Genomic DNA, 13,137 nt, shown 5'->3' on the forward strand with positions numbered 1-13,137 from the left:
AAACTATTTTTTTTTTTAAATAGGAGACTGCCTTGGAAATCTTCTTCAGAAATGGTTATTCCAAGTTTCTTGTCTTTCATAACAGCGACAGGAGCAAAGCATTCAAGAGGTAATTATTGGGTTAAAAATTTATGAAATAAGATCTGCATAGGGTGGGGGGGGGGAAGGGGGGAAGGGGAATGTTAAAGAGATTGGATAAATTAACCAGAAGAGGAGAACGCTGGGAAGACTGACCACAAGCATATAATGGGTATTTAGGACATGACAATGATAAACAACCTGTCCCAGAGTCTTATTCATATGTCTCATTTTGGCATGGAGATAAACCTGGATTTCCTGCAGACCACGGGCCAAAGACAGATTATCATTTGAGCAGTACTCCTCCATCCCCCTTTAAGGTAGGAGGGGCCCATTGCTATAAGAATGGCCAACAGGTGACACAGTTTTTGCAACTGTTTCTTCCTAAAGTGTGAGGGAGATTTAATCTGTACAACAGTAATAAAGTAATGGATTGAAGTATGAAAGAGAGATTAGGCATCATTCCTCCTCTGTGTCAATGATGGAGAATTATGAAATGTCCTCAAGCTTTAGTCTTAGGGATTAAAATGGCTGTTTCCCTATGGTTGATCTGGAATTGTCAAGGGAAGCCATGGCTGAAGGGAAAAAATGTGGACCACATGACCAATTACCATTCCTTCTAGCCCTAAGACTTTCAGATTCTATTTCTTTCCTCTCGAATATCACGTGATTTCATTTTAAAAATCAAATTCGGGGCAGCTAGGTGGCGCAGTGGATAGAGCACCGGCCCTGGAGTCAGGAGTACCTGAGTTCAAATCCGGCCTCAGACACTTAACACTTACTAGCTGTGTGACCCTGGGCAAGTCACTTAACCCCAAATTGCCTCACTAAAAAAAAAAAAAATCAAATTCATGTGACTTAAATGCAGGTGTCCTTTCAAATCTGGTATGAAGTGTTTTCATTAAGTCTTTAATTTGGAAGAATTCCAAATAACATATGCTGTCTCACTTCTATACTGCTTTTTTAATAAAAAAGGAAGCCTGTTTTTCTTTCTCACTTCTGATATTTAAAATAGACTGCTTTGAGAAAACAGTATCTCATATCATCTGCATGGTCTTCAAAATTCATTACAGACCACAAAAAGGGCATACGCACAATGATGAACATATGGTTCATTTTTTCTCCCTGTAATGTATCAGGAAACAATATTTTCATAATGGACAGGATCACAAAATCATAGGTTTAGAGTTGGATGGGAACTTCAAGGAATTTGAGAAAACTGAGGTCCAGAGAGAGTGATTTACCCAAGGTCACTCGGAGAGTAAGTTGTAGAGCCAAGATTTGAAACCAGAATCTCTTTTCCCACAGTGAAAGCTTTAAAGTCAGAAACATCCAGCTTCAAGACTCGCCCATAATGTACTGCCTGCATTTGTTGATGTTGTTGTTCAGTTGTTTTCAATTGTGTCTGACTGTTCTTGACCCCCTTTGGGGTTTTCTTGGTAAAGATATTGGAGTGATTGGCCATTTCCTTTTCCAGCTTATTTTACAGATAAGAAAACTGAGTCAGACAGAGGTTAAGTGTCTTATCCAGGGCCACAAAGCTAGTAAGTGTCTGAGGCCAGATTTGAACCCAGGTCTCCCTAATTTGAGGCCCAGCTATAGCTGCATAACCACAGGCAACTCACCCTCCCAATGCTCCCAGGCATCTCTCTAAGACTACAAGATAGGATAAATTTCTGATTAACATCCACATCATGAGGGGAGTCATAATAAGGGGAGTTCCCTATACTTATGAAATCTTGTCTAGACAGAAGCAGCAGCAACAACAATAACAGTAATTAGCATAATTCAAACTCTGTTTCTTGGGATTGTTTTGAACAATTTCACTTCATCTCTGTAGGCCTCAGTTTCCTCAGCTATTAAGTGAAAAAGTTGGAATAGATGCTTTCCAAAATCCCTTCTAACTCTCAAACTATAATGCTATAATCTTAAGTCAGCAAAGGCATTAGAATAACTAACCACTGCATAGAACTAAGCACCCCTTTAGAGCCATGGTCCCCAGTGCCTTGGGATAAGGGTATGTGACGAGGAAGATTTTAGGGAAGGGGAGGGAGAGAAAAATGCTCTTTTTATATATTTATGTTGGATATTCCAGGGTATATTTGCACCAAATAGGAAGAAGAAATTAGGTACAGGGAAAGATTCAGTAGTTACCACTTTAAGGCTCTGAGAATATAAAAAGGTTGGAAGGAAGACCAGTGAGTTCTAATACCCATTCCAATGTTTCTTCTTTTTTGTGTAGCTTTTGTTCTTTACAACCTGGCCTAAAAGGGAAAAACATCACAGAAGAATCGCTTAATATAAGGTAAAACATGGGGCTTACCACATGTGGTCTTGAGACACCTGTTCCATTTAATAGTTACCTTGGTTTTGATGGAGAATGTGTCAGTTTCATGTAGTGTATCACATTTTCTTCCTTGCCACTTTGTCTACGTACCCATTATACACTATATTTTCCTGACACTCTCCCTAAATCTATTAGAAGTATCCTTGTCCCCTTCCTACCTGAAATCTCCTTTACTCAATGAGGTGGTTTTTTTTCTAGTAAAGGAGACATACTCCATGATCACCTATAGCTTTTAGAATCCCTGCGTTCTTTCAAAATGCAGCTCAAGCACAACCTCCTACTTGAGGCCTTTTCTGATCCTTCCACCTGCAGTTGCCATCTCAAATTACCTTGCATTTTTCTTTAGACTTTGTATGTACACTGCAGGTCACGGAAAAGATACTTAACTGCCCTGCTCAAGGGAATTTCCTTATCCAGGCATTCCTTATACCAAAAGAACTCAGAAGACCAGTCCTTACCCTTGGTATAGTTATTTGTATATATCTCTATGCATTCATTTTGTTTTTCCAGATAAGCATAACCTCTTCGAGGGTAGTATTTCATTTTTGTCTTTGTATCCCCAGGGCCTACATAGAGTAGGGATTTACTAAATACTTATTGCTTGCTTGCTTGATTTATTGAAAGGGAAACACAATATCATTTCTCAACCAAACCCCCTCTCCCACCAGGGGATGTACAGGTAACAGCCTGTACCTATTGCACCTATTTTCCTTAAATATTCATGTTTTATTTTCATTCTTCTGAATTTTCTTATTGACATATGATAATGTGTCTAATTAAACTTAACCAGCTCTCCTTCTGTCTCTAGCTCCTTTATAGATTTTCATTAGAATATATATATATATATATATACACATATATGAAGTAATTATAATTGGAAAACTGGCATTATGCTTAGTAATGGCAACATGCATAGGGAATTTTATAAATATTGCTTATAAAAGGACGAATGGGCAAATTGAGTTCAAAATCATTCCAAAAATATGGATCAAGTTCAAGGTGAATCTTAAAGAGACTGAAAAGCCACTGGGGCTCAAGACCATCGGGTCATTCCAGTATTCAGGAAACTCCACGGGTAATGGGTGCCTTCTGTTTTACAGCTTTCTCTCAAATCAGGGCTGCTGCATTGCAATGAGGAATTAGGACTGATTATGACCAACTGCTATGGTGCAGTGACAAAAAAGCATCTCCCTGTTAAAAGCAGACTAATAGCTCTTTATGTCTACAGCCAAGCCTATGAACTACCTAATCCTGATAAAGACATTAAGCAAAATCTAAACAGAGTCCTCTGGGCTAAGATTAAGGGTTTTTTAAAATTCTTTTAACAGCAATAATACAATGAATAAATTATGACTAATATCAAATGATATCTTTGTTTTGCAAAATATCTTCCACATATTATTACCTCCTTAGATGCTCATGTTAACCCTGTGAAATACCTGGTTAAAACCTAAGTCTTGGGGGCAGCTAAGTGGCACAGTGGATAAAACACTGGCCTTGGATTCAGGAGGACCTGAGTTCAAATCCAGCCTCAGACACTTGACACTAGCTGGGCAAGTCACTTAACCCTCATTGCCCCATCCCCAAACACACACACACACACACACACACACACACACACACACACACCACCACCACCACCACCACCACCACCAACAACAACAACAACAACAACAACAAACCTAGGTCTTTTAACTCCCTGTGTCTGTGACTGATCACAGTTCATATTTGTACAAAACAAATGTCATCCTTAGGCTTAAAAATTCCCCATAACTCCCAATGACCTCTATATAAAGGTCCAGAGTCTCTGAAAAGGATGCTCTGCCAGGGAACCCTAATATTGTATGTGCAGAGACAGAACCCTTAATGTCATTTCACTCCCTAAATTCTCTGGATCTTGTCTTTCAGTTAAATAGATTGGGGAAGGGGGAACAAAAGAAATGAGATGAGGCTGCTTGGGAGAATGAGAGTGAGAAGCTGGGCCCTCCTTTATTATATTGTGGAGAGGACTTCAAGTATAGATGCCATCGGCCACCCCTGGAGTTTGACAGAAATATGATCAGTGCCAATGATCTATGGGAAAGCATTTCTGTCCTTTCCCAAAGCATTTCATTATGGCACTATAGCTTCAAAGCTATCTTAATTTACCCCAAATCCTTCATTCAAAATGTTTACTCCGGGGCAGCTAGGTGGCACAGTGGATAAAGCACCAGCCCTGGATTCAGGAGGAACTGAGTTCAAATTTGGCTTCAGACACTTGACACTTCCTAGCTGTGTGGGCAAGTCACTTAACCCTCATTGCCCTGCAAAAAAACCAAAAACCAAAAACCAAAAACAAACGAAATGTTTACCCTTTATGTAGGTGTAGCTGGCAATAAATCTCTAAGGCTTTGAACTGTAGTATATGTGCTTGGATATGGGTGAATATGTGTATGGGCTTCATGGATTGGCTAGCAAAGAAGGTGGGCCAGTCATATGGAAAGAAAAACAGATAATCAAGGGGTAGACCACATACTCTAGTGATACTCAAACAATATCCAGAGAACTACAGAAATGTCCCTATCTTGGTGGACCCCCATGAAAGATTTAAGGGAGGATATTAACATGAGCCACATGGGATAAGAGGGCATAGTTGAGCTATACAATCTGGCTTGTTAGAGGAAGTAGCACTGTCATTACATACATGATGTCTCGATATATAGATGAACAGCTAGATGGCACAATGGATAGAGTTTTGGATCTAGAGTCAGGAAGACTCATCTTCCTGAGTTCAAATCCAGACTTAGCCATTTGCTTACTAGCCATGTGACCCTGGGCAAATCACTTATTCCTGTTTGCCTCAGTTTCTTCATGTGTAAAATGAGTGGCAACCCACTTCAGTATCTTTGCCAAAAAAAACCCAAATGGGATCATGAAGAGTCAAACACGACTGAAAATGACTGAACAATAATTACATATATGATATCTAGCTATATAGATATAGGATGCCCAGAAAACATACTTAACTTAGGAGATAGCTGGGACTCTATACCATACTCATCATAAATTCATTATTTAGGCCCTTGAGCTTTCCCATAGCTCAGTGGCTTTGCTCATATTGCCATCAAACTACATGGTCAAAACAAAACAAAACAAAACAAACAAACAAAAAAAACTACAGTGGTGTCCAATGGCATTTATTCCCTAAAATCCTTTCCACAAAGCAACCACAGAGGGCTATTGGGCATTCACCTGGCTTCTCACTTGCACTTTTTGGAGGATGAAGGCCAATATTAAGGCTCATTAGTGTCCTAATATAGTGGGCAAGTATATACTAACTGAGTGTAGAAATGAATGGGGTTGTTGACCTGTTATCTGGATCTAGATCTGTTTGTAAACTACTGTAGGTCATCTTTGAGAGGATGAGTAATGGGGGGTGGGGGTGGAGGAAGGGAATCTGGAAAAGTCACTCCTTCCTCAAAGGCTTCAAACTATTTGGACACCCAGAAGAGGATCTCTTTTTACCACTGACCTCATTGTAAATTTGTTACAATGGAGCTGAGGCTTTTCGAATGTGTGATGATAGAAGATTTTCTGGATAAATATCAGAACAGAGTCTATGTCAGATGGCATTGTATAAAAGAAGAATTCATTATTATATAATTATATACCCTCCGATTAGAAAAGGAGTCCCAGGAATGCATCCCACTTCTTCAATAAATCCTCCTCACAAAATTTCCCAGCTCTGCTGGGGGCCAGTCAGAGCCATACTTGGGTCATCAAGACTTAAGTTCCCAGGCTCACATCTGTGCCCAGGAGACAAAGCCTTCTTTTTCATATTTCTGGCCCAGGGGAGGGTGAAAAGATGTAACCAATTATTCTTCCCCCCTTCTGGTTATTCAGGAAGCTGCTAATAGACAGCTGAACAGGCCCCCTGGCAATTCGTTCTGAGTTAATTACTGTATGTTTAAATCTTGGCCAGCACCTTGTCCTATGTGATGCTTCAGCGCCTGGATAATATGCTGGCAAAATGCATCTCTGTGTCACTTCCTACCATTGGTCCACAAGCCATGCCCTGAAGGGATTGCATGTCTAAAACCTGCTCTTGTGCACAAAAGTGATATTTCTTTGAAACAATTTTAATTACAAGAAAATTACAAAGACTCAAAGTCCCTGCCATTCATTCCCTCCCCCCTTTTCTCATATTCCTTTAGTAACACTAAAACAAATAATCCCGGCTGTCTTTTGTTTTGCTTTTCCTAGTAGAGACAAATGGGAAGAAGGTTGGGGTAGGGCTGGGGGGTTGGATTTTGGAAGGACAAGATTTGGAACCTTCTTTTACTTCCTTTGAAAGATTTCTATGTGACTATTTTTCTTTTTTCCCTTAAGGGATATGAACTGAGGATCATAGAATACTAAGGTTAAACCAGGTCATGTGAGAACAGGATTCCAGAGAACCTCAGGGCACATACGTGGAGATCAGGTGTGAGTGACTGATTTTAGGGATCATAGATTGAGTACTGAAAGAGGGCTCAGAGATCATCCAGCTTAACCCCTTCACTTTATAGAGAAATGAAGTGACTTCCCCAAAGTCAGATGGATCTTAAGGAGCAGGGCTAAGATTTGAATGCAGACACTTTGACTTCACATCCAACACTCCTCCAGCTGATACACACCGAGTCTCTGGGTGCTACTTGTTATTTAGCAATGAATGGTAGGATTCAAGGTTCTAGGGAATGGGATGTTTTTTGGTATTGTTTCCTTTTTGTCAACATGATGACAAATATATAGGGTTGGATGCAAATCAACCTGTAACTAAATAAATTGGTGAACTGAAGAACCAGTTGTGTTTCCATGATTTTGAAGATGAAGTCAGGCACTTGAAGGTTCTATACAATGAAAGTATACCTGTCACCTAGAATAGTGGTGACAGGTCATTGCCACCTTATGGATGGGCATTGTTCTACTTTATATGGATTTGGGGGTTACCAAGTTGAAAATAATTGTGCCAACCCTTCTAACATGTCCATAGCATGATTCTGAAGTTAGGGAAAACAGCCTCAATGGCTTCTTTTCCTCACCCTGTTGGTCTTGCATAAAAAGTGCCCCATCATGGTGGTGGGGAGGGGAGGGGTGGGAAATAGGGAGGTCAGGCTTTCCTGTAGAACATGCCTATAAAGTCTTATCTTACTTCTTGGGATCAAATTTTAGTTATTTCAGTGACTTCCAGGGTCATAGGATCATAGATCTAGAATTGAAAAAGATCTCAGAAGCCATCTAGCTCAGCCCCTGCATTTTACAGCTTAGGAAACTGAGTCCCAGGGAAGGTAAGTGACTTTCCCAAGGCCATATCGTTGGTAATGATCAGAAGTGGAATTTGAAGCAGACTCTTCAGACTCCAGATTTAGGGCTCTTTTCATCCCACCATACTGTCCCTCTCTCTTATCCACTCCTGTTTCTTATGCCATGGAAGTGTTTTGAGTTCCCAAGTTTTCCTAATGCATGGGGAAGGGGGGTTGGGAGGAAGAGTATCTTTTCTGGATTGTGGGTACTTTCCCACTTTATCTGAAAGCCCAACAAAGTCAGGTATGGGATTTCTTTATTATCTAGGGGCCAGTTTCCAAGTAACTAATCTTGTAGAAACAAACAATTCCCAGCATTGACCACTGCTATTTGTACAAATTCAATTAAAATGAAGTATTTTGTTAATGCAGTCTGTCTTTGGGTATACTGGTCACCACAGTGGAAATAACTAATAAGTTTCTGTTTGGGGGATGATTAGACCCAAATCATGAGCCATATCACTGAAGAGAATACTGATTATCTTATACAGAATATCTTTTACTAAAGAAATAAATCATCAAAATTACATATTGTTTTTTATGAAAATCATAACTTGTATTTAAGAGATACCTTCCCACGGTGTATACCTTCCCACAGTGTATCTATAAGGTTAAATACCTAGACTGTATACTGTATTGTGGATGTGGAGAAATTATTTATATATACATACACATATATGTGTATATACATATATGTGTATATTTATATGATGTGAGTGTGCTTTATAAAATACATTATTATTTTACCATATTTATGTATGTATGCAATCATACATATATACATGCATGTATGCTAGAGGTGTACTCATACACACATGTATATGTGTATGTCTGTGTATATATATGTTTACACATAAATATGTCTTTCAGAATGTTGATAGGTTCTGTTTCATAGGATTCAGAACTATTTAAAACTAGCAAGAGCTTTAGGAGTCACCTACTCATATTTCAGCTCCCTATCAGCAGCTCCCTGAATAGTAGAAAGATGGAAGAATTATTACTAACTAACTTGCCTATCATCTCTGCAGATCATTAAGCACAAGAACCGGGATTTGAGCCCAGGTTCTAATGAGTTTAAAATAACATATTCTATGAAAAGAAGAGCAGTACCCTTAAAAGTGGGATTCCTATATTAGGAAATAGATTTTTAAAGCTCACAGAAATTTTAATCTAAGTAAGAAGAACAACTGGATGCAAATTAATCAGTTAATACCTAGCTGTTAGAAGGGAAGAAATCTGGAGGAAAATAACCAAAAAGAATTACTACCTTCTGATTAAAAAATGATAATGTATTTTATAAAGCATACTCACATCATGTTATATGGTTTTTTTCCCTTTGCCAGAAAGAGGATGCAAGGAAGACATCCTTCTAGCATGTTAGGGTTATGAAGAGGGTTATCTTCTTTATTAGTTGCCAATAACCACTTAAAAGTCTGTTACTAAAGATAATCAAAGGCTGGAGGATAGATATCTGCAAAGGGTTTCGATACAAAATGAGATATAAACCTTGAAGTCCCAAACAATCCCTAGACACTCAAGAAGAGTCATTGTGAACTAGAAATCTGTGTGATACTCAAGTCTGAGGGGACTAAAACATGATTGATTATAACTGAAGATTTGCGGGGACTTGCTTTTACGTCCCAGTTCTCTAATGCGCTACCTTCGTGACCCCGATTAAGTTGCTTAACTCTGTTTGCCTCAGTTTCTTCATCTGTAAAATGACCTGGAGAAGGAAATGGCAAACAACTCTAGTACCTTTGCCAAGAAAACCCCAAATGGGGTCATGGAGAGGACACAACTCAAAAATTACTGAACAAAGCCCCTACTAACTCCTAATACTATATGGTTCTCAAGATTTACCTAGCTGTACCTAAGCATTTTCATTTCTTTAATTCTTGTTCTGAATCATGTTAACTATTTAAATATAAAGTTGTTATTCTTTAATCTCTATACTTTTACCACATTTAATTTTTTGAAGAATAATTTAATGGAAATGAGTACTTCTCTACACTTCTCAATTAAACATACTCATGAGGAGCCAAACTATACCGCTAGATACTAGCCAAGAGGACTTTGTTTTTCTATTTTTCATTTTTTTTTACCCTGGTGATAATGGGTAGGATGAGGGAAGGGGACACAGGAAAAAGAAAGAAAGAAAATAAGGATTATTGAGGCATTTTAAAAAATGCAGACACATAAACTAAGAAAGCCCAATAAGAAGTACAAACAATAGCTTTGAAAGATATAGGTTGAACCTATCATATGCTTAAAAAGAATAGCAAACCTCCAGTTTCATGTATGTTCTTTCTCTGTCCTGCAATGCATATGGGAGTTTCCATTTTGTTTGGTGTGTTACGTTCAGTATAAAAAAAAATAGATAAAGCAACTGTAGACCTCATAGCATATATGTTCAGTGATGACTTTTAAATTATTAATTTGATTTGATTAATAAAACACATTTGGTCAACTGAAAATGTGTAGAATTCCCAACCCTGATGACTAGAAATAGAAAGAATAGCACTGGGACTTTGTTAGCCTATTTTTATCCCTCAATGTGCAGTTAGAGCTGCTTTCCTATTCTAGACTCAGATCTTATCCCTAGACCACTCTTAGTCCTAAGCCCCCTTGTTCCATTAGCCTCAAATATGGTCAGCCCTACTCTGCCTTCAACGCTATTTCTTTCTCACTTTTGATCCCGATACCATTATGCAAAAATCTTAACTTCATTAGCACTAAATTTTATTTAACTCTTTGAATCAACAGACACAATGTTTCTTTAATAGCCAAAGTTGCTCCATGCCGCTTTAAAATTTGGGCCACACCAAAAGGAAAAGAACCCATGTTGCAAAATATTGATTGAAGCTCTTTTTTTGTGGAGGTGAAGAGCTGAAAGAACTAAGGGAATGCCCCCATTAATTGGGGTGTGGCTGAATAAATCATGACATACAAATATAATGAAATATAATTTTGTGATAAGAAATGATGAAAGGGACAATTTAACAAAACCTAGATAAACTGATGCAGAGTGAAGAGAGCAGAATCTGGAGAAAATTTAAATAACAAAAACATTATAAAGACAAATAGCTTTAGAAGTCTTAAGAATTCTTTCAAAATAATGACTCAAAACATTTCTAAAGGACAAATTATAAAAAATGCTACTTACGCCTTGATAGATAGGTGATGACTCAGAATGCAGACTGATACATATACATATGCATGTGTAAATATATGCATATACATGCATATGAATATATATACATATATATATATACATGTACGTCGCGATATATCCACCTGCATGTATCTATGTCAATATCAATATATATCTATATCTTGATCATGCATATATGTATCTGATAGGTAAATATGTATCTACATACATAAATATATGATACATAAGTATATATGAGTATATATATCTGCTACATAAATGTGTATTGCACATATGTTCTCTACATATACTGAAGTATTTGTAAGGGCTAAAATCCTAGCTATAATATCTAAAATCTAATGAGTGGTCACCAATAAATTATAAGCTTTAGAAAGAGTATTTAAGCATTTAAGTATTTATTAAAGAGCATTAGGATAAGAGAGAAAGGTAAAAATCTAACTTTTTCTAAGAGACCTCATCATCCGACCCACCATGGCAAGGTCAGGAACAAAAATGAGGAAGAACCCCTTCGCCAGCATCCGCTTCCTACTTCGTGTCCTCCTCCTCAAGTTGATTGGCTGGCAGCTTTGATAGACAGTACCCATAAGCAAACGTCACTTCCTGACACCAAGGAACTGACCACATGGCTTGCCCTCAGACACCTTCTCCTCATGGTGGAGCTTTCCTACAGTAGCTCTCCAGCAGGTGCCATCATTCCAATCATTCCATATTTATATATATATGTATATACATACATACGAATACACATATATGTATGTATTGCCATGTCATATATAGATCTAAATAGGTCTATATATAAGAATTTGTTTTGCTAGACTACACATCTTTATTATAGGGGTTTTGCTTTAGTTTTGGTTTTTCTTTTTCCTGGCTGGGTTTGGGGTGCTGGTAAGATGAGAGAGAAAAAGAATCGATTTTTATTTGGAAAAATTTACTTTTAAAAAAGAGTCCACAATGAGTTAAAATATTACTAAGAAGTATGGGTGGAAAAGGGATAGAGGTAGTAGATGTGATATGAAGATCGCTTACTACATAGATATGTCTCCCCACTCACCTTCATAGACCTAAACAACTTCCTTCTACAGGGTCAGAAAACACACAGACACACTAGTGAATAACATAACATTTATTTAATAAAATTTTTTCCCAGAAATCTCTCTGTGCTTTGTGGACAATACTATAATTTATTCTCTGAAAAAAATCTAGGGAAATAAACCAAGGCTGAGTATTAAAACTTCTTCTTACTCATTCCAACTAAACTCATGTATCTCTTTATCTCTTTCCTCTACAAAACCTTCAGATCATTCCAGAATGCACCATTGTGAATTTGTACATGGTCATGTCTGGATTTCCTCTTTACACTCATTTTATCATTTCTAGGTAGGTTTCATTAATGTAGACTCAACATCCTATTTCTGCTGAAAGATAGTCTCTGTAAGGACATTCTCAAAGTTTTCAAACTGTGCAGGGCCTGAGGCACAGTGAAGCAGGGAAGTGCCCGAGCCCATGAAAAAACTCAGTGGCTGCACAAAGAATTGATACCTTTTGACTCCCAGAACTCTCCCCTCCTCATATTAGATAGTCTTCTCCTAATTGACTGCTTTTCATCTTCAAACTCCTTCATTCATGTTAGCTGATTAGTCTTCAATTTTTTGTCATAATCTAGGATGGTGATTCCAGCAGTCTGTGCAATAACCTGGGGAATTAAGACACAGAAAGTCTGTGAGTCAATTGCTCCAGGCTGCAGAGAAATCATAAAATCACTGGACTTTAAGGGGCCTCAACAGTTCATCTAGTCTCTCCCCCTGCCTTCAGATAGGATTTTCTTTAAATCACCTTGAATAGGGTTTATATTTCATTTTTTAAGATCTACAGAGGAGGAGATTCTAATTTCCCTGTGTTTTATGGTATTGTGGTCCTTACTAACTTTCCCATCAAGAATATTTTCTTCATACTTAAATCCTCCTTGCTGCAATCTGAAGTTCAGTTCCCTTTATTCTATGAGAATGAACAAAGCCATCCTTTTATGTGATGGTACAGTGTATGCACTGCTGGGATCTGTGGCTTGGGAGCCTTTGCCCCATTCATCAGCACTGCCCGGTGCTGATTAGATTTGCATGACCCCAGAAGATAACTCAAAGTGGAGAAGCCACAGTGTTGAGTGGTTAAATAAGCAGTTCCCTCTCTGTTACCTGACCACATTTTCCTAGAGCTACCAC

At 38.1% G+C, this 13,137-nt stretch overlaps 2 protein-coding genes across 2 annotated transcripts in view; one reads left to right on the top strand and one right to left on the bottom strand.

The window, feature by feature from the left end:
- The window catches only part of WDFY4 (WDFY family member 4), a 346,483-nt gene that overhangs the window by 229,604 nt on the left and 103,742 nt on the right, over positions 1–13,137 (top strand). Inside the window, 2 exon segments of the mRNA XM_043980868.1 lie at positions 24–109; positions 2,321–2,383. Of these exon segments, the coding sequence (XP_043836803.1) occupies positions 24–109; positions 2,321–2,383 (149 nt within the window).
- LRRC18 (leucine rich repeat containing 18) overlaps positions 12,486–13,137 on the bottom strand; it is a 29,559-nt gene continuing 28,907 nt past the window's right edge. Inside the window, exon 3 of the mRNA XM_043980869.1 lies at positions 12,486–12,614. Within this exon, the coding sequence (XP_043836804.1) occupies positions 12,581–12,614 (34 nt within the window). The 3' untranslated portion in view covers positions 12,486–12,580. The remainder of the gene's footprint in view (positions 12,615–13,137) is intronic.

The sequence above is a fragment of the Dromiciops gliroides genome, chromosome 2, assembly GCF_019393635.1.
Source record: "Dromiciops gliroides isolate mDroGli1 chromosome 2, mDroGli1.pri, whole genome shotgun sequence".
Taxonomy (NCBI): domain Eukaryota; kingdom Metazoa; phylum Chordata; class Mammalia; order Microbiotheria; family Microbiotheriidae; genus Dromiciops; species Dromiciops gliroides.